At 44.3% G+C, this 22,859-nt stretch overlaps 1 protein-coding gene and 1 long non-coding RNA gene across 5 annotated transcripts; both read right to left on the reverse strand.

Moving 5' to 3' along the window:
- Nucleotides 1–16,607: 16,607 nt before the first annotated feature.
- On the reverse strand, nt 16,608–17,838 carry LOC135565701 (uncharacterized). Of its 2 annotated transcripts, XR_010461804.1 has the most exons (3): nt 17,659–17,838; nt 17,451–17,562; nt 16,608–17,356 (listed from the first exon to the last, which is right to left on the reverse strand). It is a non-coding gene; the product is annotated as an uncharacterized LOC135565701 (long non-coding RNA). The 2 variants fall into 2 exon arrangements; XR_010461803.1 differs by lacking the exon at nt 17,659–17,838 and having other exon boundaries at nt 17,451–17,622.
- Nucleotides 17,839–17,861: 23 nt separating this feature from the next.
- Nucleotides 17,862–20,307, reverse strand: LOC135565700 (uncharacterized). Of its 3 annotated transcripts, XM_065013545.1 has the most exons (9): nt 20,011–20,307; nt 19,560–19,630; nt 19,296–19,472; nt 19,144–19,205; nt 18,975–19,061; nt 18,846–18,887; nt 18,604–18,777; nt 18,490–18,525; nt 17,862–18,393 (listed from the first exon to the last, which is right to left on the reverse strand). In XM_065013545.1, the coding sequence occupies exons 2-8, from the start codon at nt 19,621–19,623 to the stop codon at nt 18,490–18,492; spliced, it is 642 nt and encodes a 213-aa protein (XP_064869617.1). In that variant the 5' UTR covers nt 19,624–19,630; nt 20,011–20,307; the 3' UTR covers nt 17,862–18,393. The 3 variants fall into 3 exon arrangements, with proteins under 3 accessions (XP_064869617.1, XP_064869616.1, XP_064869618.1); XM_065013544.1 differs by having other exon boundaries at nt 19,560–20,307; XM_065013546.1 differs by lacking the exon at nt 18,975–19,061 and having other exon boundaries at nt 19,560–20,307.
- Nucleotides 20,308–22,859: the final 2,552 nt, after the last annotated feature.

The following is a 22,859-nucleotide window of genomic DNA, read 5'->3' on the forward strand; positions in this document are numbered from 1 at the left end:
TTTCCGCTCGGCTGCCCGGAGCCCTGTTCTGTGAGCTTGCAATGAGTCGTCGAGCCACGGAGCGGGAGGGGAGGACCGAGCCGGCCTGGAGGATAGGGGACATAGAGAGTCAAAGGATGCAGAAAGGGAGGAGAGGAGGGTTGAGGAGGCAGAATCAGGAGATAGGTTGGAGAAGGTTTGAGCAGAGGGAAGAGATGATAGGATGGAAGAGGAGAGAGTAGCGGGGGAGAGAGAGCGAAGGTTGGGACAACGTGATACCATCCGAGTAGGGGCAGTGTGGGAAGTGTTGGATGAGAGCGAGAGGGAAAAGGATACAAGGTAGTGGTCGGAGACTTGGAGGGGAGTTGCAATGAGGTTAGTGGAAGAACAGCATCTAGTAAAGATGAGGTCGAGCGTATTGCCTGCCTTGTGAGTAGGGGGGGAAGGTGAGAGGGAGAGGTCAAAAGAGGAGAGGAGTGGAAAGAAGGAGGCAGAGAGGAATGAGTCAAAGGTAGACGTGGGGAGGTTAAAGTCGCCCAGAACTGTGAGAGGTGAGCCGTCCTCAGGAAAGGAGCTTATCAAGGCATCAAGCTCATTGATGAACTCTCCGAGGGAACCTGGAGGGCGATAAATGATAAGGATGTTAAGCTTGAAAGGGCTGGTAACTGTGACAGCATGGAATTCAAAGGAGGCGATAGACAGATGGGTAAGGGGAGAAAGAGAGAATGACCACTTGGGAGAGATGAGGATCCCGGTGCCACCACCCCGCTGACCAGAAGCTCTCGGGGTGTGCGAGAACACGTGGTCGGACGAAGAGAGAGCAGTAGGAGTAGCAGTGTTATCTGTGGTGATCCATGTTTCCGTCAGTGCCAAGAAGTCGAGGGACTGGAGGGAGGCATAGGCTGAGATGAACTCTGCCTTGTTGGCCGCAGATCGGCAGTTCCAGAGGCTACCGGAGACCTGGAACTCCACGTGGGTCGTGCGCGCTGGGACCACCAGATTAGGGTGGCCGCGGCCACGCGGTGTGGAGCGTTTGTATGGTCTGTGCAGAGAGGAGAGAACAGGGATAGACAGACACATAGTTGACAGGCTACAGAAGAGGCTACGCTAATGCAAAGGAGATTGGAATGACAAGTGGACTACACGTCTTGTGTTCAGAAAGTTAAGCTTACGTAGCAAGAATCTTATTGACTAAAATGATTAAAATGATACAGTACTGCTGAAGTAGGCTAGCTGGCAGAGGCTGCGTTGTTGACTATGTAGGCTAGCTGGCAGTGTCTGCGTTGTTGACACTACACTAATCAAGTCGTTCCGTTGAGTGTAATGGTTTCTACTGTGCTGCTATTCGGGGCTAGCTGGCTAGCTAGCAGTGTTGATTTACGTTACGTTGCGTTAAAAGAACGACAATAGCTGGCTAGCTAACCTAGGAAATCGCTCAAGACTACACAATTATCTTTGACACAAAGACGGCTATGTAGCTAACTATGTAGCTAGCTACGATCAAACAAATCAAGCCGTTGTACTGTAATGAAATGAAAAATGTGATACTACCTGTGGAGCGAAGCGAAATGCGACCGGATTGTTGAGTGCGGAAGTTCTGTTACGTTAAGGACGACAAATAGCTGGCTAGCTAACCTCGGTAAATTAAGATAATCACTCTAAAACTACACACTCTAAACTACACAATTATCTTGGATACGAAGACAGCAAAGACAACTATGTAGCTAGCTAACACTACACTAATCAAGTCGTTCAGTTGAGTGTAAGTTGTGCTGCTAATCGGTAGACGGTGGACTAGCTAACGGTAGACGTTAGCTAGCTAGCTAGCTGCAGGGCGGTGTAGACTGCGTTAGGACGACGAAATACGATAATACGCAATTATCTATGATACAAAGACGGCTATGTAGCTAGCTAAGAAGAAAAATTGCTAAGATTAGACAAATCAAACCGTTGTACTATAATGAAATGTAATGAAATGTAATACTACCTGCGGACCGAGTGCAGATGCGACCGCTCGCTCCAACCCGGAAGACAACAAGCTCAGTACGATGATGCTGTGACACACCGCCCCAGACCATGACGGACCCTCCACCTCCAAATCGATCACGCTCCAGAGTACAGGCCTTGGTGTAACGCTCATTCCTTCGACGATAAACGCAAATCCGACCATCACCCCTGGTGAAACGAAACCGTGACTCGTCAGCGAAGAGCACTTTTTGCAAGTCCTGTCTGTTCCAGCGACGGTGGGTTTGTGCCCATAGGCGACGTTGTTGCCGGTGATGTCTGGTGAGGACCTGCCTTACAACAGGCCTACAAGCCCTCAGTCCAGCCTTCCCTCAGCATATTGCCGACAGTCTGAGCACTGATGGAGGAATTGTGCATTCCTGGTGTAACTCGGGCAGTTGTTGTTGCCATCCTGTACCTGTCCCGCAGGTGTGATGTTTGGATGTACCGATCCTGGATGGACAGGTCCACCAGCTGGTCCAATGAGAGGGTGGTGTCTCGGCAGGCCAACTCCCGACAAAGCGAAATCATGCGCGCTCCTTGTTCCCTGCCTCAGGTGGAACAGACGTTCAGGTGAACTCTGCACAATGGTCCCACTCCAGCGCTTTGCCTGAGAGGCAAGAGACGAGGACGGACACGCTCTCACGTCCCGAAGGAGCCGGGTGGACGGTCGAATCCCGCTGGGACCGGGTGAAGGAGGGGTGGACAGTGGGGCCTGCTGTAGTGGGGCTGGTAAGGCGCTGGAAGACCTCCTCTCTCCCAATGATCCATCTTCTGCAGCAGGCGATCCATGGCGGTGCCCAGACGTTGCAACATGGTCGCGTGCTGCTGGACGCGCTCCTCTACCGCCACAGGGAGGGTGTCTGCTCCTGCTGACTCCATTCGGTGGTGAGTGATTCTGTAATAGTGCCTGTGTGTAGCTAGTGTAGAGGAGTCAGGCGCAGGACAGCAGATATGAGTAATAAACGTAATTTACTCAAATATTCACAAATACAACACAATAATTCGAGCCCACAATAACGGACCGTATTACAAACCAACCAACAATCACTCACAAACAAACATGGGGGAAAAGAGAGTTCAGTAATTCATTCCCCTGACGTTCTACACACCTGGTTTCACCCACCCCGTGGGTCAGGCAAGACACAGAGGAGACGAGAGGCAGAGGCAGAACTGGTTTGCCAGAGAGTGATTGTCTCCATAGGCCATCAGGGCCCTAAAGCAACCTCTAGACTCCCACAAAGGGTGATTAAGTGTATCCTTAGCCTGGTGTTGGTCCATTTCACTGTAAGGTCTACACCTGTTGTATTCGGCGCACGTGACAAATAAACTTTGATTTGATTTGAGATCAGTGATTTCAGACGTACACGGAGAGGCAAGCAAAACAGCATGAGTATGGCAGCGGGAAGCAGCATTCTTAGCAGCAGCATCAGCAGCTGCATTACCCAAACTAACACTGTCAGTGTTACCTGTGTGGGCACGGACCTTAAGAATAGCTAACTTGGCAGGAAGCAACATAGAAGCCCTGCTTGAAGCTATCTGTAAACGGTGTTTAGTAGGGGTACCAGATGCGTAAACAAAGTCCCAACCTTTCCAAACACCTATCCAAGACAGGCAAACGCCAATGTCGTATGCAGAGGCAGAATAAATGTTAACATTCAAATCACTACCTAATTACATGCTTTAGTAAGTGCTAGAAGCTCAGCTTGTTGTGCTGAGCAATGTTCAGGCAAGGGCTGTTCAATTAACAATGACCTATCCATTGAGACTCTACCAAACCCTGCATGTTTCCTACCAGTCTCCCTATCAATAAAGGCAGAGCCATCAACAAAGAGAGTTACATCAGGGAGCTCAAGAAGTTCTTCATAAAGGTCAGGTCGGGCCTTGGAATCGCGTTGGACTTGATCAGGACAGTAGTGTGGTTCTCCATCCTCCAGAGACACATGCCCTTGTGCTGGGTTAACAACAGAGCATCGTTGAATCGTAAGGTGAGGCTGTAATGATTGGTTCTTTGGTACCATCCGGAAATATGTACTGGTGACACTGGAGAAGGGGGTCAGGGCATCCCTATTGCTGATTATTCTGCAGTGGGAACCACGCCTGGTTTGTCGCAGGAGGCTGGTGGGGCCATTCATATTGTCGACCATTCATTGGTTGAGTCTTAGAAAAAGCAGGTTGAGGCTGTCCAGCGTAGGCATGTCTTCCACCAAGTTCCCCCTGCCAGCATTCCCTCTCCATTGACCTTTCCCTCTGCTGCCAGTGTGGCTGCTGCTGCTGTGGTTGGTGAGGGCACATGTTTCTCGTATGGCCTGCCACACCGCAGTACCAGCATACCAGCGGTTGTCTGTGTGGGTGGGTATGGTTGTGGGTTCCCATATGGTTGAGGAGGGAACTGAGTAGCAGGGGCAACGGCTACCATGAGATTGCTGGTTTTTCCTTCGTCCAGTTGGGCCAGTTGGGCTTTTTTAAGCTGTGTGTCAAGTCCAATCTTTCTTACTTTTTCTTCAGTCTTCATCTTTTTCCAGGCTCTGCAGTGATGCAGGGCAATTGTTTCGCTGCTGTGTCCAAGTCCCCAAAACTCCATGGTTTGTAAACATGCACGATTGTCCTGTACCAGAGGTCTTTATTACCAGGGGATACGTTCCCATGGGATGGTAATCTTCACCTGGCTGTGTCTTCATCCATTCAGTCCGTTTCATCTCCAGTCTCTCTGATGTTCTCTGTTCGTTTTTAAATCGACCCTGTAATGTTGTCACCTCATTTTCAAACAAGGTTGATAGGCGCCTCAATGTCTCCCTCGATTGATCAAGTTGTTGTTTTATGTTCTGTTTCCCGCTGGCACGCGCTCGGGAGTCCTTAGGTCTCGCGAGAGTCACATCTTCTTCATCTTCAGCTCCACTTTCGTGTTCTTTCAATTGTTCACGTTCTCTCTCCTCTCTCTTCTTTTCTTCCCACTGCCTTATGTATTGTTCACTTCTCGCTCTTTCTTCACTTTCCGCTCTCTCTCGTCTTATCTTCTCTTCCTTTACTGTGTAATTACCACTTAGACTTTGCTCTTTATCATTATGACCTCATCTGATAACCTCAACAGCGTTATCCATTTCTCTGTGCACCTTTTCTTGAGTTGCCATGAGGGCCTTTGCCACGGTAACTCTAGGGTAGAGAGGTGTTGATTGTATCTTGGCATCAGTCCATATTTCTCCAAGTTCTTGATACATTCTACCTGGTGGTGGAGAAGAGTCATCGCCTTGGTCTGACATGGAAACAGGTCCCTGCGTCTTCGTACTCAGAAGAAAAGTCTCTCCTGAAGACAACCTTCCTGGTAACTTCCGACTCCCCTCCTTTGCTCGGGACATTGTCTCTTTCAGACCCTGGAGAACAAACACCTGGATCCAGTAGTTCGTTCGGGAGTAATGGATAGATTCCTTCAAATTTATCTCCACAGTGGGGAGGGGGTGGGTGTGGAGCATATGGTGGAGCGCTGCATTCTAGAGGAAACTTCTCTGTCTTGACGGAGGCAGGGTCTTTGATATTTGTTACCTGTTTCTTTAAGCAGGTAGCCTTCTGCTGAGTCCAGAATAGGTTACCTACAGTTTTCAACATGGCTACAGCAGTCACAGAAAACAGGGTGGATTTTATTTTTACCCCTTGGTCTTATTTTCCTGTCTTCTCTTCACGATATTCTGCACATGTTGATACTTGGTTTTATTAAATTACCGATCTGTAGGCCATCTATATTCAGAGGCTTCTTTGGTCCAATCATGGCATTTCTTGAAAACCCAGGTTAAGTCTTTCCCATAGTGGGGTATTGTCCTACTAAAAACTGTAGAGGGGTGGCGGGTTTCATAGCGACTGGTCCCCCAGGCAACTCTGAGCTCCCGTCTGCCATATCCCAAAAATGTTTTTAAAAAAAAAATAATGTTATTAGGCTCTACATGTAATTTGAATACAGATAAATTAATGCCAAATAACCCTATACTTGTATAGTCTATCCCTTAACTTGCATAAGTTTATTTAAAGAAGGGTGACAAGTAAATGATAACTGAATACCATGTAATGTATGGATGGTGTAAAATAAACGTCTTCTATGGAGCAACCATGAAATTGTAAAGGGTTCAAGATGATTTATAACTGGTACAAACTTTTGTGTAACAACCACAACAATCCTGGTATCTATGTGATGATCTTCTCCTTCCAAGGGAGAAACTATTATTTCCAAACTATTTATTTTGAATTAAAATAGCGTGGGTCAGTAACACACGGGCAGGTGTATTCCCTAACACAGCAATGATGTATGCTTTAAGGTTTATGCCCTCTTTGAGCATCTGATTTGAATGTCCACTCAGTTAAGTCAAATACACGGGTATTATATTGTTTATAACTAACTCCTGATTTAGTGTCCCACCATCCAGTCATATCATACAGAAAACATCATAAACAGAACAATTACAAATTCAGTTATAAGAAAATATTTAACCCTCAATTCTATCAACAATCGGCATTTCATACTTAGAATTTGTGCCCTATCACCAAGTCTCATAATCATGAACATTTAACCCAAGAATTGATATCCTATTTCCACCGAGGTGATCTGTGCTTCCTCCCACGGGTTGTGTAACAATAATTTCACACTGTCTATTATTCCACTATTAGAAAGAAATGTAGGTTCTTTAACAGCGAGGCGCCACTTACTTGCCAGAATGACTCATTAACCACCATGTGCTAGAGGAAATTACAGACTTTAGCTATAACAGGCACCTTATAATTTTGTAGCGTTTGCACGTGGATCAATGGTCAGTCCAGCGAAGTGGTCACTCGCTCCTGGCAAGCTCGCCAAAGTGTTGGTCAATTTCTTCAACAGATGATCAGTATCAAACATATATTAGTAATGGAAACACACACTGTCACGCCCTGACCGTAGAGAGCTTTTTATGTCTCTATTTTTGGGTTGGTCAGGGTGTGATTTGGGTGGGCATTCTATGTTATTTTTCTATGTGTTTGTATTTCTTTGTTTTGGCCGGTTATGGTTCTCAATCAGGGACAGCTGTCGATCGTTGTCTCTGATTGAGAACCATACTTAGGTAGCCTTTTCTCACCTGTGTCTTGTGGGTAGTTTTCTGTATCAGTGTTTGCACCTTAAGGAACTGTTTCGGTTTAATTTATTCTCTTGTTATTTTTGTATTTAGTGTTCAGTTCAATAAATAAACATGAAAACGTACCACGCTGCACGTCACACATACTCTTTGTTAAAGTATTAAAATGCTCCTTTAGTAATACAATTGTAGGCAGAAGTTGGTATAGAGTACAGTATATCAAATCAAATGTATTTATATAACCCTTCTTACATCAGCTGATATCTCAAATTGCTGTACAGAAACCCAGTCTAAAACCCCAAACAGCAAGCAATGCAAGTGTAGAAGCACGATGGCTAGGAAAAACTCCCTAGAAAGGCCAAAACCTAGGAAGACACCTAGAGCGGAACCAGGCTATGAGGGGTGGCCAGTCCTCTTCTGGCTGTGCCGGGTGGAGATTATAACAAAACATGGTCAAGATGTTCAAATGTTCATAAATGACCAGCATGGTCAAATAATAATAATCACAGTAGTTGTCGAGGGTGCAGCAAGTCAGCACCTCAGGAGTAAATGTCAGTTGGCTTTTCATAGCCGATTATTAAGAGTATCTCTACCACTCCTGCTGTCTCTAGAGAGTTGAAAACAGAAGGTCTGTGACAGGTAGCACGTCCGGTGAACAGGTCAGGGTTCCATAGCCACAGGCAGAACAGTTGAAACCGGAGCAGCAGCACAGTGAGGCATGGTCCTAGGGCTCAAGTCCTCCGAGAATGAGAAAAGAGGAGAGAAAGAGAGAAATAGAGAGAGCATACTTAAATTCACACAGGACACTAGATAAGACAGGAGAAGTGCTCCAGATATAACAGACTGACCCTAGCCCCCTTACACATAAACTACTGCAGCATAAATACTGGAGGCTGAGACAGGAGGGGTCAGGAGACACTGTGGCCCCATCCGATGATACCCCCGGACAGGGCCAAACAGGCAGGATATAACCCCACCCACTTTGCCAAAGCACAGCCCCCACACCACTAGAGGGATATCTTCAACCACCAACTTACCATCCTGAGACAAGGCAGAGTATAGCCCACAAAGATCTCCGCCACGGCACAACCCAGGGGGAGGCACCAACCCAGACAGGAAGATCACGTCAGTGATCCCACTCAAGTGACGCACCCCTCCCAGGGACGGCATGGAAGAGCACCAGTAAGCCAGTGACTCAGCCCCTGTAATAGGGTTAGAGGCAGAGAATCCCAGTGGAGAGAGGGGAACGGGCCAGGCAGAGACAGCAAGGGCGGCTTGTTGCTCCAGAGCCTTTCCGTTCACCTTCACACTTCTGGGCCAGACTACACTCAATCATATGACACACTGAAGAGATGAGTCTTCAGTAAAGACTTGAGACCGAGTCTGCGTCTCTCACATGGGTAGGCAGACCATTCCATAAACATTGAGCTGTATAGATGTTTGCTTAGAAATTCTAGGGACAATTAGGAGGCCTGCTTCTTGTGACCGTAGCGTATGTGTAGGTATGTACGGCAGGACCAAATCAGAAAGATAGGTAGGAGCAAGCCCATGTAATGCTTTGTAGGTTATCAGTAAAACCTTGAAATCAGCCCTTGCCTTAACAGGAAGCCAGTTTAGGGAGGCTAGCACTGGAGTAATATGATCACACTTTTTGGTTCTAGTCAGGATTCTAGCAGCTGTATTTAGCACTAACTGAAGTTTATTTAGTGCTTTATCCGGGTAGCCGGAAAGTAAAGCATTGCAGTAGTCTAACCTAGAAGTAACAAAACAATTTTTCTGCATCATTTTTGAACGGAAGGTTTCCAATTTTTGCAATGTTACAGTAGATGGAAAAAAGCTGTCCTTGAAACAGTCTTGATATGTTCGTCAAAAGAGAGATCAGGGTCCAGAGTAACGCCGAGGTCCTTCACAGTTTTATTTGAGACGACTGTACAACCATCAAGATTAATTGTCAGATTCAACAGAAGATCTCTTTGTTTCTTGGGACCTAGATCAGGCATCTCTGTTCTGTCAGAGTTTAAAAGTAGAAAGTTTGCAGCAATCCACTTCCTCATGTCTGAAACACAGGCTTCTAGCGAGGGCAATTTTGGGGCTTCACCATGTTTCATCGAAATGTACAGCTGTGTGTCATCTGCATAGCAGTGGAAGTTAACATTATGTTTTCGAATGACATCCCCAAGAGGTAAAATATATAGTGAAAACAATAGTGGTCCTAAAACAGAACGTTGAGGAACACCGAAATTTACAGTTGATTTGTCAGAGGACAAACCATTCACAGAGACAAACTGATATCTTTCCGACAGATAAGATCTAAACCAGGCCAGAACTTGTCCGTGTAGACCAATTTGGGTTTCCAATCTCTCCAAAAGAATGTGGTGATCAAGGGTATCAAAAGCACTAAGGTCTAGGAGCACGAGGACAGATGCAGAGCCTCGGTCTGACGCCATTAAAAGGTCATTTACCACCTTCACAAGTGCAGTCTCAGTGCTATGATGGGGTCTAAAACCAGACTGAAGCAGTTCGTATACATTGTTTGTCTTCAGGAAGGCAGTGAGTTGCTGTCCAACAGCTTTTTCTAAAAGTTTTGAGAGGAATGGAAGATTCGATATAGGCCGATAGTTTTTTATATTTTCTGGGTCAAGGTTTGGCTATTTCAAGAGAGGCTTTATTACTGCCACTTTTAGTGAGTTTGGTACACATCCGGTGGATAGAGAGCCGTTTATTATGTTCAACATACAGTGGGGCAAAAAAGTATTTAGTCAGCCACCAATTGTGCAAGTTCTCCCACGTAAAAAGATGAGAGAGGCCTGTAATTTCATCATAGTCACACTTCAACTATGACAGACAAAATGAGGAAAGAAAAAAATCCAGAAAATCACATTGTAGGATTTTTTATGAATTTATTTGCAAATTATGGTGGAAAATAAGTATTTGTTCAATAACAAAAGTTTATCTCAATACTTTGTTATATACCCTTTGTTGGCAATGACAGAGGTCAAACGTTTTCTGTAAGTCTTCACAAGGTTTTCACACACTGTTGCTGGTATTTTGGCCCATTCCTCCATGCAGATCTCCTCTAGAGCAGTGATGTTTTGGGGCTGTTGCTGGGCAACACGGACTTTCAACTCCCTCCAAAGATTTTCTATGGGGTTGAGATCTGGAGACTGGCTAGGCCACTCCAGGACCTTGAAATGCTTCTTATGAAGCCTCTCCTTCGTTGCCCGGGTGGTGTGTTTGGGATCATTGTCATGCTGAAAGACCCAGCCACGTTTCATCTTCAATGCCCTTGCTGATGGAAGAAGGTTTTCACTCAAAATCTCACGATACATGGCCCCATTCATTCTTTCCTTTACACGGGTCAGTCGTCCTGGTCCCTTTGCAGAAAAACAGCCCCAAAGCATGATGTTTCCACCCCCATGCTTCACAGTAGGTATGATGTTCTTTGGATGCAACTCAGCATTCTTTGTCCTCCAAACATGACGAGTTGAGTTTTTACCAAAAAGTTATATTTTGGTTTCATCTGACCATATGACATTCTCCCAATCTTCTTCTGGATCATCAAAATGCTCTCTAGCAAACTTCAGATGGGCCTGGACATGTACTGGCTTAAGCAGGGGGACACATCTGGCACTGCAGGATTTGAGTCCTTTTGGCGGCGTAGTGTGTTGCTGATGGTATTCTTTGTTACTTTGGTCCCAGCTCTCTGCAGGTCATTCACTAGGTCCCCCCGTGTGGTTCTGGGATTTTTGCTCACTTGTGATCATTTTGACCCCACGGGGTGAGATCTTGCGTGGAGCCCCAGATCGAGGGAGATTATCAGTGGTCTTGTATGTCTTCCATTTCCTAATAATTGCTCCCACAGTTGATTTCTTCAAACCAAGCTGCTTACCTATTGCAGATTCAGTCTTCCCAGCCTGGTGCAGGTCTACAATTTTGTTTCTGGTGTCCTTTGACAGCTCTTTGGTCTTGGCCATAGTGGAGTTTGGAGTTTGGAGTGTGACTGTTTGAGGTTGTGGACAGGTGTCTTTTATACTGATAACAAGTTCAAACAGGTGCCATTAATACAGGTAACGAGTGGAGGACAGAGGAGCCTCTTAAAGAAGGTCTGTGAGAGACAGAAATCTTGCTTGTTTGTAGGTGACAAAATACTTATTTTCCACCATAACTTGCAAATGAATTAATTTAAAATCCTACAATGTGATTTTCTGGATTTTTTTCCCTAATTTTGTCTGTCATAGTTGAAGTGTACCTATGACAGGCCTCTCTGATCTTTTTAAGGGGGAGAACATGCACCATTGGTGGCTGACTAAATACTTTTTTGCCCCACTGTAGGAAGCAGGAAGCAGCTCTTTCAATAGTTTAGTTGGAATAGGGTCCGATATGCAGCTTGAAGGTTTAGAGGCCATGATTATTTTCATCATTGTGTCAAGAGATATAGTAATAAAACACTTGAATGTTTCTCTTGATCCTAGGTCCTAGCAGAGTTGTGCAGACTCATGACTGAGCTTTGGAGGAATACGCAAATTTAAAGAGGAGTCCGTAATTTGCTTTCTAATGATCATGATCTTTTCCTCAAAGCCAATCTCTCTTGGGGAATGCTGCTTTTTAGTTAGCTTTGCAACAGTATCAAAAATCATTTTCCTCAATTAAGTTGGAAAAATAGGATGATCGAGCAGCAGTGAGGGCTCTTCCATACTGCACGGTACTGTCTTTCCAAGCTAGTCTGAAGACTTCCAGTTTAGTGTGGCGCCATTTCCGTTCCAATTTTCTGGAAGCTTGCTTCAGAGCTCGGGTATTTTCTGTATACCAGGGAGCTAGTTTCTTATGACAACTGTTTTTAGTTTTTAGGGGTGCAACTGCATCTAGGGTATTGCGCAAGGTTAAATTGAGTTCCCCAGTTAGGTGGTTAACTGATTTTTGTCCTCTGACGTCCTTGGGTAGGCAGAGGGAGTCTGGAAGGGCATCAAGGAATCTTTGGGTTGTCTGAGAATTTATAGCATGACTTTTGATGCTCCTTGGTTGGATTCTGAGCAGATTATTTGTTGCGTTTGCAAACATAATAAAATGGTGGTCCGATAGTCCAGGATTATGAGGAAAAACATTAAGATCCACAACATTTATTCCATGGGACAAAACTAGGTCCAGCGTATGACTGTGACAGTGAGTAGGTCCAGAGACATGTTGGACAAAACCCACTGAGTCGATGATGGCTCCAAAAAAGCCTTTTGGAGTGGGTCTGTGGACTTTTCCATGTGAATATTAAAATCACCAAAAATTTGAATATTATCTGCTATGACTACAAGGTCCGAAAGGAATTCAGGGAACTCAGTGAGGAACGCTGTATATGGCCCAGGAGGCCTGTCAACAGTAGCTATAAAAACTGATTGAGTAGGCTGCATAGATTTCATGACTAGAAGCTCAAAAGACAAAAACGTCTTTTTCTTTTTGTAAATTGAAATTTGCTATCGTAAATGTTAGCAACACCTCCTTGTTTGCAGGATGCACGGGGGATATGGTTACTAGTGTAACCAGGAGGTGAGGCCTCATTTAACACAGTAAATTCATCAGGCTTAAGCCATGTTTCGGTCAGGCCAATCACATCAAGATTATGATCAGTGATTAGTTCATTGACTATAACTGCCTTTGAAGTGAGGGATCTAACATTAAGTAGCCCTATTTTGAGATGTGAGGTATCACGATCTCTTTCAATAATGGCAGGAATGGAGGATGTCTTTATCCTAGTGAGATTGCTAAGGCGAACAACGTCATGTTTAGTTTTGCCCAACCTAGGTCGAGGCACAGACACGGTCTCAATGGTGATAGCTGAGCTGACTACACTGACTGTGCTAGTGGCAGACTCCACTAAGCTTGCAGGCTGGCTAACAGCCTGCTGCCTGGCCTGCACCCTATTTCATTGTGAAGGAGTTAGAGCCCTGTCTATGTTGGTAGATAAGATGAGCACCCCTCCACCTAGGATGGAGTCCGTCACTCCTCAGCAGACCAGGCTTGGTCCTGTTTGTGAGTGAGTCCCAGAAAGAGGGCCAATTATCTACAAATTATATATTTTGGGAGGGGCAGAAAACAGTTTTCAACCAGCGATTGAGTTGTGAGACTCTGTTGTAGAGCTCATCACTCCCCCTAATTGGGAGGGGGCCAGAGACAATTACTCTATACGACACATCTTTCTAGCTGATTTACACGCTGAAGCTATGTTGCGCTTGGTGACTTCTGACCTCTGTTTCATCCTAACATTGTTGGTGCCGACGTGGATAACAATATCTCTGTACTCTCTACACTCGCCAGTTTTAGCTTTAGCCAGCACCGTCTTCAAATTAGCCTTAACGTCGGTAGCCCTGCCCCCTGGTAAACAATGTATGATCGCTGGATGATTAGTTTTAAGTCTAATACTGCGGGTAATGGAGTCGCCAATGACTAGGGTTTTCAATTTGTCAGAGCTAATGGTGGGAAGCTTCGGCGTCTCAGACCCTGCAACGGGAGGAGTAGAGACCAGAGAAGGCTCAGCCTCAGACTCCGACTCGCTGCTTAATGGGGAAAAACGGTTTAAAGTTTCAGTCGGCTGAATGAGCAACACTGGTTGAGCATTCCTACAGCATTTCCCTCCAGAAGCCATGAGAAAGTTGTCCGGCTGCGGGGACCGTGCGAGGGGATTTATACTAACGTTACTATCTGTACTTACTGGTGGCACAGACGCTGTTTCATCCTTTCCTACACTGAAATTACCCTTGCCTAACGCTTGCGTCTGAAGCTGGGCTTGCAGCACAGCTATCCTCGCCATAAGGCGATCGTTCTCCTGTATATTATGAGTACAGCGACTGCAATTAGAAGGCATCATGTTAATGTTACTACTTAGCTTCGGCTGTTGGAGGTCCTGACGAACCATGTCCAGATAAAGCGTCCGGAGTGAAAAAGTTGAATGAAATTTTTTTTGAGTGAGGGAAAAACTACAAATATAAACGGTAATTAAAAAGTAAAAACCGTTAAGTTGTCAGGTAGCAAAGTAAGGTTGGCAACAAAAAGCACAGAAACACATAAACAAGTCTGCAAGTTGTGACCGGAAATGACGGTATATGATAGTTTAGTCCAACGGTAGCTATCCCTGTGAATCCACCATGGCTACTCCCACCTCCAGTAGTAGATCTGGAAGTACTGGAGAGACTAGGGAAAGATAGGGATGGTGTTGATCCATCTGATTTGTTTAAGAGATGTCTGGATACTGTATCAGAATTGCGTGGCCATATACACAGATGTTTCAAAAGATCCAAGGACAGGACGTACTGGGTCAGCATTTGTAGTGCAGAAACGTGGGGTGAGAGTCAGGAAACATATCACAGATCATCTGGCTGTCTATATGGTGTAGATGATGGCCATACTGTTAGCCTTGCAGTGGGTGGAGGAAGTTAAGCCAGAAAGAGTAGTTAATTGCTCTGATTCACGTGCAGTGCTAAGGAGTCTCCAGTCCTTTATATCACGTAGCAGACAAGACCTGCTTTATGAGGTGCTACAAACTCATGGCAGGAGTAAACAAATGGGTATACAGATAATATTTACATGGGTCCCAGCTCATGTGGGAGTGGAGGGGAACAAGGCAGTTGATGTACTGGCTAAACAAGCACTAAGTAGTGGGGATGTTGATGTGGTAGTTTCAATGAGCAAGGCAGAGGCAAAAAGCATGATATGGACAGTGATGGTGGAGAAATGGCAGGAACAGTGGAATAGAGATACTAAGGGCAGGCATTTATTTAAAGTACAGAGGAAAGTTGGGGAAGGAGAACGGCAGGAAGGGACAGAAGAGAGGAGGCTATATTTACAAGATTAAGGGTGGGACACAGCCAGTTGAATAAGACCTTACATGTGATTGAAAGCATCCAATAGGAAAATGTGAGTATTGCCAAGAAACAGAGACAGTGTATTGATACAGTGTGGACATTATTGGAGGGAAAGAGAGAGGATGAGATCTAGTATGAGGGAGAAGGGGATACAGAAAATTAGTCTAAAGAGTATATTGAGTAGAACGTCACTAGATATAGTCTCAAATATTTTATATTTTTTAAGAGCAATGGGGCTGGCAGGTATGATTTAGTTTCTCCCTGTCTCTGGCCCACACTCCAGTACAGTAGGTGGCGGTAATGCACCATAACGTTGGAAGCCAACCGCCAATAAACCCCACCGAAGGAGAAGAAAATGGCGGTAAATATTTAGCCGAACTAAAACGAGAGCGAATTCAAATTCATTGCTTTAACTAATTATGACAAATGTTAAGAAAATGTTGAGCAATGTAATAAAGTAATGACATTTCAAATAAGTTACCTTACACGTTATGTTGGCTGACAATTTGTTAGCTACGCTGTCCTTACGAACCACATAGCATATCATTACAGCATTATGTACCGGTATATTAGATAGCTAACTAACGTTAGAAGTTATACCTCAAATTTGCCACTATATTAACTATAGGCTATCTAACGACCCAACGTTTATTGACTTGATTATTCTCGTCATTCTTAGTTTAGCTAAATGGTATAGTCGTGCGTTCTTAATGGACATTCGGGTGCTTTCGTAAATTAGCTCTGACTATCTATTCCGATTTCAGGGCACTCTAGTCTGAGTGTACCAGAGCACAGAATAATGAATTTACGAGCACTCAACACCCGTTGAATATGGCCGGTGTTAGTAAACATCGGCAAAAAAGCATAATTAAATTGTTGCCAGCAGCACAATTACATTCACCAACGCTGTGGATAACATGAAAACAGCCTAACCAGGGGCCTGTTGCACAAAACTAGGATAAGGGATTAAGCCAGGATATCTTGGTGATCCTGGCTCAATTGATCCGTAATCCGGTTGCACTAAAGATGGATAGGGGGCAGGAGGATATGTTATGGTATAAATTACCATGGAGATTTATTCTGTGGAGCTAGCCTGCTCCAGACCAGGCTAAATTCCAGGATCTATTTAATCTCATCCCTAATGTCAGTCAGCAGTCACCACAAATGGAAACCAATAGTTATTTCACTGCTCACTATACATTGTTATCACATATAACTAGACCCACTGTTATTATTTAAACGTTTGTGATCATTAATTTCAATGATTTTGGATAAAAAATGATTTTTAGATGATGTTGCTATCATTAGATAATTTACAGTTTCCCATAGACTATAAGGCTATATATAAAATGATAGAATATTAGGGCCACAGAGGGGAAAAAAAACACAAGTCATAATATTGTAACCAGTTGTTTTAAAGGAGGACAGTTGTTAAAATGACAGATGTGGGGCATTTCGTGAAATTGTACTTTAGTATGGTTTCATAAACAAAGACATGCTGATGTGCCAGAATATTAAGTATCACATTGTCATAAGTATCAAAACTGTAAAAACAATATGTAGCTTTTCTGCAGAAAGAACCAGCCTCATAAATTTATGACTTTATCCTTTTTCTTCAGTGTGGCCCTAGTACTCTGTCATATAAACAAATACACATTCCATATGAATATAAAAACACAATGTGTAACATTATGTTCCTTTATTGAATAAGGACAAAACAAAGCAGGTAAACCATCAGCTCCTTTCGAAACTGAAGTCACAGTGACTCTACAAGATGGAAAGCACAGAATCCAAGCATATTATACAAAATGATACATACACATTCAAAGGTCTGTATATAACACACCCTGCATGTCTGCACACTAAAATAAATGCAGGACAAATCCATACACATCAACTGAACAGACAAATGAATGGATGCAGTAGCCTCCCTGCAGCCTTGTATTACACACAGTATACCGCACAAACATCATAAGAGGCCAAATTCGTCAAAAACGAACCCAAAAAATCCAAATTCCTCTGCCACCGCAGGACATATTTAACCAAAATTGAAAGCACACATACTAACTAAAATAATTCAACACATATTGGTCCTTCAGCAGCCGACCACTGTCGTCATCAGGGAAGATTGCCGGATTGTCCCAGTCCATGGCTGGTGGCACTCTGGGGGCCCTCTCCTTCCTCAGGCAGGCCACATTGTGGAGGACAGCACAAGCCACAGTAATATCACATGCCCTAACAGGGCTGACCCTTAATTTGTGAAGGCAGTGAAAGCGTGCCTTCAGGAGGCCAAAGGTCATTTCAACTCTGGCCCTGGTCCTGGCATGGGCATGGTTGTAGGCCTGCTGTGCTTCCTGGGGGTCTGTGAAAGGTGTCAGGAGAAAAGGCTGGCAGCCATACCCCTGTCTCCCAGCAACACACCAGAGAATTCACCTGTCAACACAAAATCTCATCATTACTACCTCATAAACACAGTGATATTCTTGACACAGCCATGATGGTTATAAATAGGGGTTGTGTGGCTTACCTTGTGATAGGCACTGAGAGATTTCAGAGGCCCGAAAGATTCTGGAGTCATGGACTGAGCCAGGCCATTTTGCCACAACATTGCTGATCACACAGTCAGCATTGCAGACCATCTGAAATCATAAGATGAGGAATATTACACCAATCAATGCACATCACTGGCAATGCAGAGTGTTCGTCAATGGACAATATCAAAAAGTTATGTTCACCTGAACATTAATGCTGTGAAAGGATTTCCTATTCACAAAATCGGCCTCATGGGCACCTGAGGGGCTTTTATCCTTATGTGTGTGCAGTCCACTGCACCAATGACATTGGGGAAACCTGTCACACAAAGTAATGAGTATCCTACTATGTGTTAACAGTTGTCCTGTAATTTGTAGATCCTCTTACCTGCAATCCTATAAACTCCTCTTTGATGTCACAGAGTCTTCTGTGGCCAGGGAAGGAGATGAAGACATCTGCTAATGCTTTGATAGCCAGACACACACTCCTTATTGTGCGGCAAATTGTGGCCTTGTTCAGCTGTTCTGCATCCCCCACTGAGTACAGGAAGGCTCCACTAGCAAAAAGCGCAAGGCCACACAAACCATTTGCTCCACACTCAGTGCATGGCTCCGTGCAGTGCGGTGCTTAATCCTGGGACCCAGTAGTCTGCATAGATACCTGATGCCATCTGCAGAAAACCTGTATCTTTCATATAGATGGTCATCAGGGAAGGCCAGTGGGTCCAACCGGTCCCTGAAGACCCTTTCTCGCCTGAAGGCTCTCCTCAGCACAAGTGCTTCTTCATCCACCACATCTCGCACGAATGGGCATGCCATTGTCAGAGCAGAAAGGAACACACAATTTTGGGCCTTCATATAGGCTAGTGGCCACACCTGGTGCTGGGGGTGGGCAAAAGAGGGCGATGCCTTATAACGATGACTTGGTTGTACTGATTGCTGGGAAAATAAAAAAACTCAGAAAGATGCCACCGTCCTGTGTGCTCACAATAAGAGCTCATATGTCATGGCTCACTTGACTTTACGAGAATATACCTAATTTTTATTTTGAGCTGTGTCATCTTCTTGGAGCTGGGGAGGAAAGAAAAATAATGATTAATACATTTGTGTTACAGTTAGCATACAGTGTACATTGAAGGCATATCTCACCTCCCTCTCAAGTTTTTTTATTTCAAGGTCCAGTTTCCTAATTGTCCTCTTTTTTATTTCGGACTCCAGTGCAAGATTTTCCATCTTTTTCTTCTTGTACTGAATGTCTATGTCTGCCAGTTCTATTTGGCGCCGGAGGTGGTTGCCATACAACTTTCTGATAGCTTGTGAGCTCTGTGAACACAATACAATTAGCGCAGCTGGAATGTGGCAGGATGTGGTGTCCTTTTATTAATACGCACTATGTTGCCAGGCTGGTTTTCCCACTGTATAGCATCTGGGTCCTGTAAAAGAAATTAGATTTTTTGATTTTGATGAGGACTCCTCACCATTGTAGAGTAAATAGTACTTTCACAGTCTTAACATGATACCTCATGCCTTCTGGAATCCAGAGAGATGGTCTCCTCCTCATCATCGTCTCCATCATGTGCTGTTGCTGCTGCACTGGGGCCTTCACCCTATCACATTTAATCGGATTCATATTGAAGCTAGTAGACAAGACATGCCAGGCCTACAGTATGCCTTTGATGGAGTACTCACTGGATCAGCATCGTCTGGTGCTTGTGCTGGTGGCTCTAACAGGAACACAGTGCTGCCAGGCACTGCAAGGCAATAGGTAAACCAAAGTCAGACAGTCCAAATTGATTCAATATGAATGTGGTTGTATCCCATGTAGAGATGGAAGGACATACCTTGAATGAAGCGGGTGGCATCTTGGGAGGAACCTATGCTCGTCTCTTTCCCCCCAGGGATCCCCTCTAAGACGGGCCTGCCTTTATTTAGCTCCAAGGCCATGTCCTCTGCTGGGGTAAGGTCAGCCTTTGGTGACCCACCACCCGTGCCTTGTCTGTGGGTATTCTTTTTCACTGCTAAAACAGTACAGACAATGTGTGAGCAGGCACCTTCTGGGTACAATATATGCTTGTGCTTTGTTAAATATTAGTCAGGGACCATACCATTCTGCAGAATGTTCTTGTATTTGATTTTGACCTGCTGCCATGTCCGTTTTGGCCCGTTCATGTTTAATCTACACACACACACACACACACACACACACACACACACACACACACACACACACACACACACACACACACACACACACACACACACACACACACACACACACACACACACACACACACATTTAATGGAGTCACACTGCAAAAAATTACTTGGTATTTTTGTCTTGTTTTCAGTAAAAATATCAAAAAATTATCATAGCTTTATACAGTGTGATGGAGTTACTTTACACAATTTCACTCATATCTGCAGTGCATTTCAATTAAAAATTTAACCGTTTCATAATTACAGTACAACTGCATTTTTGGAGATGTGAATTAAATATTTGAATTGTAATTGTGATGTTTCAGCGGAGCGGTGAGTGTGTAATTGTGCACTACTTACGCATTCAGGCGGTCTGCAATACGTATGCCTCCATGAGGATTTGTGCTTCCGACGGGGAAAAGTACGCGGCTCTAGTTGCCATGGTAAATCAGTTCATCTGTGATCTGTGGCGGGGTCTATTTGAGTGAGCCGTGAGCGCGCACCTATCCAGGATTGGTTTCACCTGGCTTAATGAATCCGTGTCTGCTCATCCTGGCTTGGTCTTTGTGCAACCAATTAAGCCTGGACGCACATGTTTTGGCTTCATTGAGCTCAGCTGAGTCATTTATCCCGGATGTCTTAATTCTACTTTTGTGCAACAGGCCCCAGCTCTACTAGGGCGAGTAAAATGGTCAGAGTGGTCTCAGTTGTGTCTGGAAGTAGCTAGCAAGCTAACCAACGTTAGCTTGGGTGATTGACTGCCATTGTCAGGTCAGAACGCTCAAATCAACCCTACTTCTCAGCCTGAGCGTTCAAATCAAATGTTATTGGTCACATACACATGGCTAGCAGATGTTAATGCGAGTGTGGCGAAATGCTTGAGCTTCTAATTCCGACAGTGCCGTAATATCTAACAAGTAATCTAAAAACTCCACAACAATGACCTAATACACACATCTAAAGGGATGGAATAAGAATATATACAGTTGAAGTCGGAAGTTTACATACACTTAGGTTGGAGTCATTAAAACTTGTTTTTCAACCACTCCACAAATTTCTTGTTAACAAAATATAGTTTTGGCAAGTCGGTTAGGACATCTACTTTGTGCATGACACAAGTCATTTTTCCAACAATTGTTAACAGACAGATTATTTCACTTATAATTCAATGTTTCACAATTCCAGTGGGTCAGAAGTTTACATACACTAAGTTGACTATGCCTTTAAACAGCTTGTAAAAGTCCAGAAAATGGCTTTAGAAGCTTCTGATAGGCTAATTGACATAATTTGAGTCAATTGGAGGTGTACCTGTGGATGTATTTCAAGGCCGTCCTTCAAACTCAGTGCCTCTTTGCTTGACATCATGGGAAAATCAAAAGAAATCAGCCAAGACCTCAGCAAAAAAATTGTAGACCTACACAAGTCTGGTTCATCCTTGGGAGCAATTTCCAAATGCCTGAAGGTACCACGTTCATCTGTACAAACAATAGTAAGCAAGTATAAACACCATGGGACCACGAAGCCGTCGTACCGCTCAGGAAGGAGACATTCTGTCTCCTAGAGATGAACGTACTTTGGTGTGAAAAGTGCAAATCAACCCCAGAACAACAGCAAAGGACCGTGTGACGATGCTGGAGGAAACGGGTACAAAAGTATCTATATCCACAGTAAAACGAGTCCTATATCGACATTACCTGAAAGGTCGCTCAGCAAGGAAGAAGCCACTACTCCAAAACCACCATAAAAAAGCTAGACTACGGTTTGCAACTGCACATGGGAACAAAGATCGTACTTTTTGGAGAAATGTCCTCTGGTCTGATGAAACAAAAATAGAACTGTTTGGCCATAATAACCATTGTTATGTTTGGAGGAAAAAGGGGGAGGCTTGCAAGCCCGAAGAACACCATCCCAACCGTGAAGCATGGGGGTGGCAGCATCATGCTGTGGGGGTGATTTGCTGCAGGAGGGACTGGTGCACTTCACAAAATAGATGGCATCATGAGGCTGGAAAATTATGTGGATATATTGAAGCAACATCTCAAGACATCAGTTAAAGCTTGGTCGCAAATTGATCTTCCAAATGGACAATGACCCCAAGCATACTTCCAAAGTTGTGGAAAAATGGCTTAAGGATAACAAAGTCAAGGTATTGGAGTGGCCATCACAAATCCCTGAACTCAATCTTGTGGGCAGAACTGAAAAAGAGTGTGCGAGCAAGGAAGCCTACAAACCTGACTCATTTACACCAGCTCTCTCAGGAGAAATGGGCCAAAATTCACCCAACTTATTATGTGGAAGCTTGTGGAAGGCTACCCGAAACGTTTGACCCAAGTTTAAATGGCAAGGCAATGCTACCAAATACTAATTGAGTGTATGTAAACTTCTGACCCACTGGGAATGTGATGAAAGAAATTAAAGCTGAAATAAATCATTCTCTCTACTATTATTCTGACATTTCACATTCTTAAAATAAAGTGGTGATCCTAACTGACCTAAGGCAGGGATTTTTTTTACTATGATTAAATGTCAGGAATTGTGAAAAACTGAGTTTAAATGTATTTGGTTAAGGTGTATGTAAACTTCCGACTTCAACTGTACATATAAATATATGGATGAGCGATGGCCGAGCAGCATAAGCAAGATGCAAAAGATGGCATGAGTTACAGTATATACATATGAGATGAGTAATGTCAGATATGTAAACATTATTAATGTGGCATTATTTTAATGTACCTAGTGATCCATTTATTAAAGTTGCCAATGATTTGAGTCTGTATGTAGGCGGCAGCCTCTCTGAGTTAGTGATTGCTGGCCTTGAGATAGAAGCTGTTTTTTCAGTCTCTCGGTCCCAGCTTTGATGCACCAGTACTGACCTCGCCTTCTGGATGGTAGCGGCGTGAACAGGCAGTGGCTTGGGTGGTTGTTGTCCTTGATGATCTTTTTGGCATTCCTGTGACATCAGGTGCTGTAGGTGTCCTGGAGGGCAGGTAGTTTCAAATCAAATGTTATTTGTCACATGTGCCGAATGCAACAGGTATAGATAGACCTTACAGTGAAATGCGGTACCACTTGTATGTGCGGTAGCAGTGAGAAGAGTCTATGACTAGGGTGGCTGGAGTCTTTGACAATTTTTAGGGCCTTCCTATGACACCGCCTGTTATAGAGGTCCTGGATGGCAGGAAGCAAGCTTGGCCCGGTGATGTACTGGG

Source organism: Oncorhynchus nerka, linkage group LG9b (assembly GCF_034236695.1).
Source record: "Oncorhynchus nerka isolate Pitt River linkage group LG9b, Oner_Uvic_2.0, whole genome shotgun sequence".
Classification (NCBI taxonomy): Eukaryota; Metazoa; Chordata; class Actinopteri; order Salmoniformes; family Salmonidae; genus Oncorhynchus; species Oncorhynchus nerka.

Coding starts and splice junctions, on each gene's coding strand:
- LOC135565700 (XM_065013545.1), bottom strand. CDS start 19,623: ATGAACGGGCCAAAACGGACATGGCAGCAGGTCAAAATCAAATACAAG. Junction 19,473..19,559: donor CAAGAACATTCTGCAGAATG/GTATGGTCCCTG, acceptor GTACTGTTTTAG/CAGTGAAAAAGAATACCCAC. Junction 19,062..19,143: donor CACCAGACGATGCTGATCCA/GTGAGTACTCCA, acceptor TAAATGTGATAG/GGTGAAGGCCCCAGTGCAGC.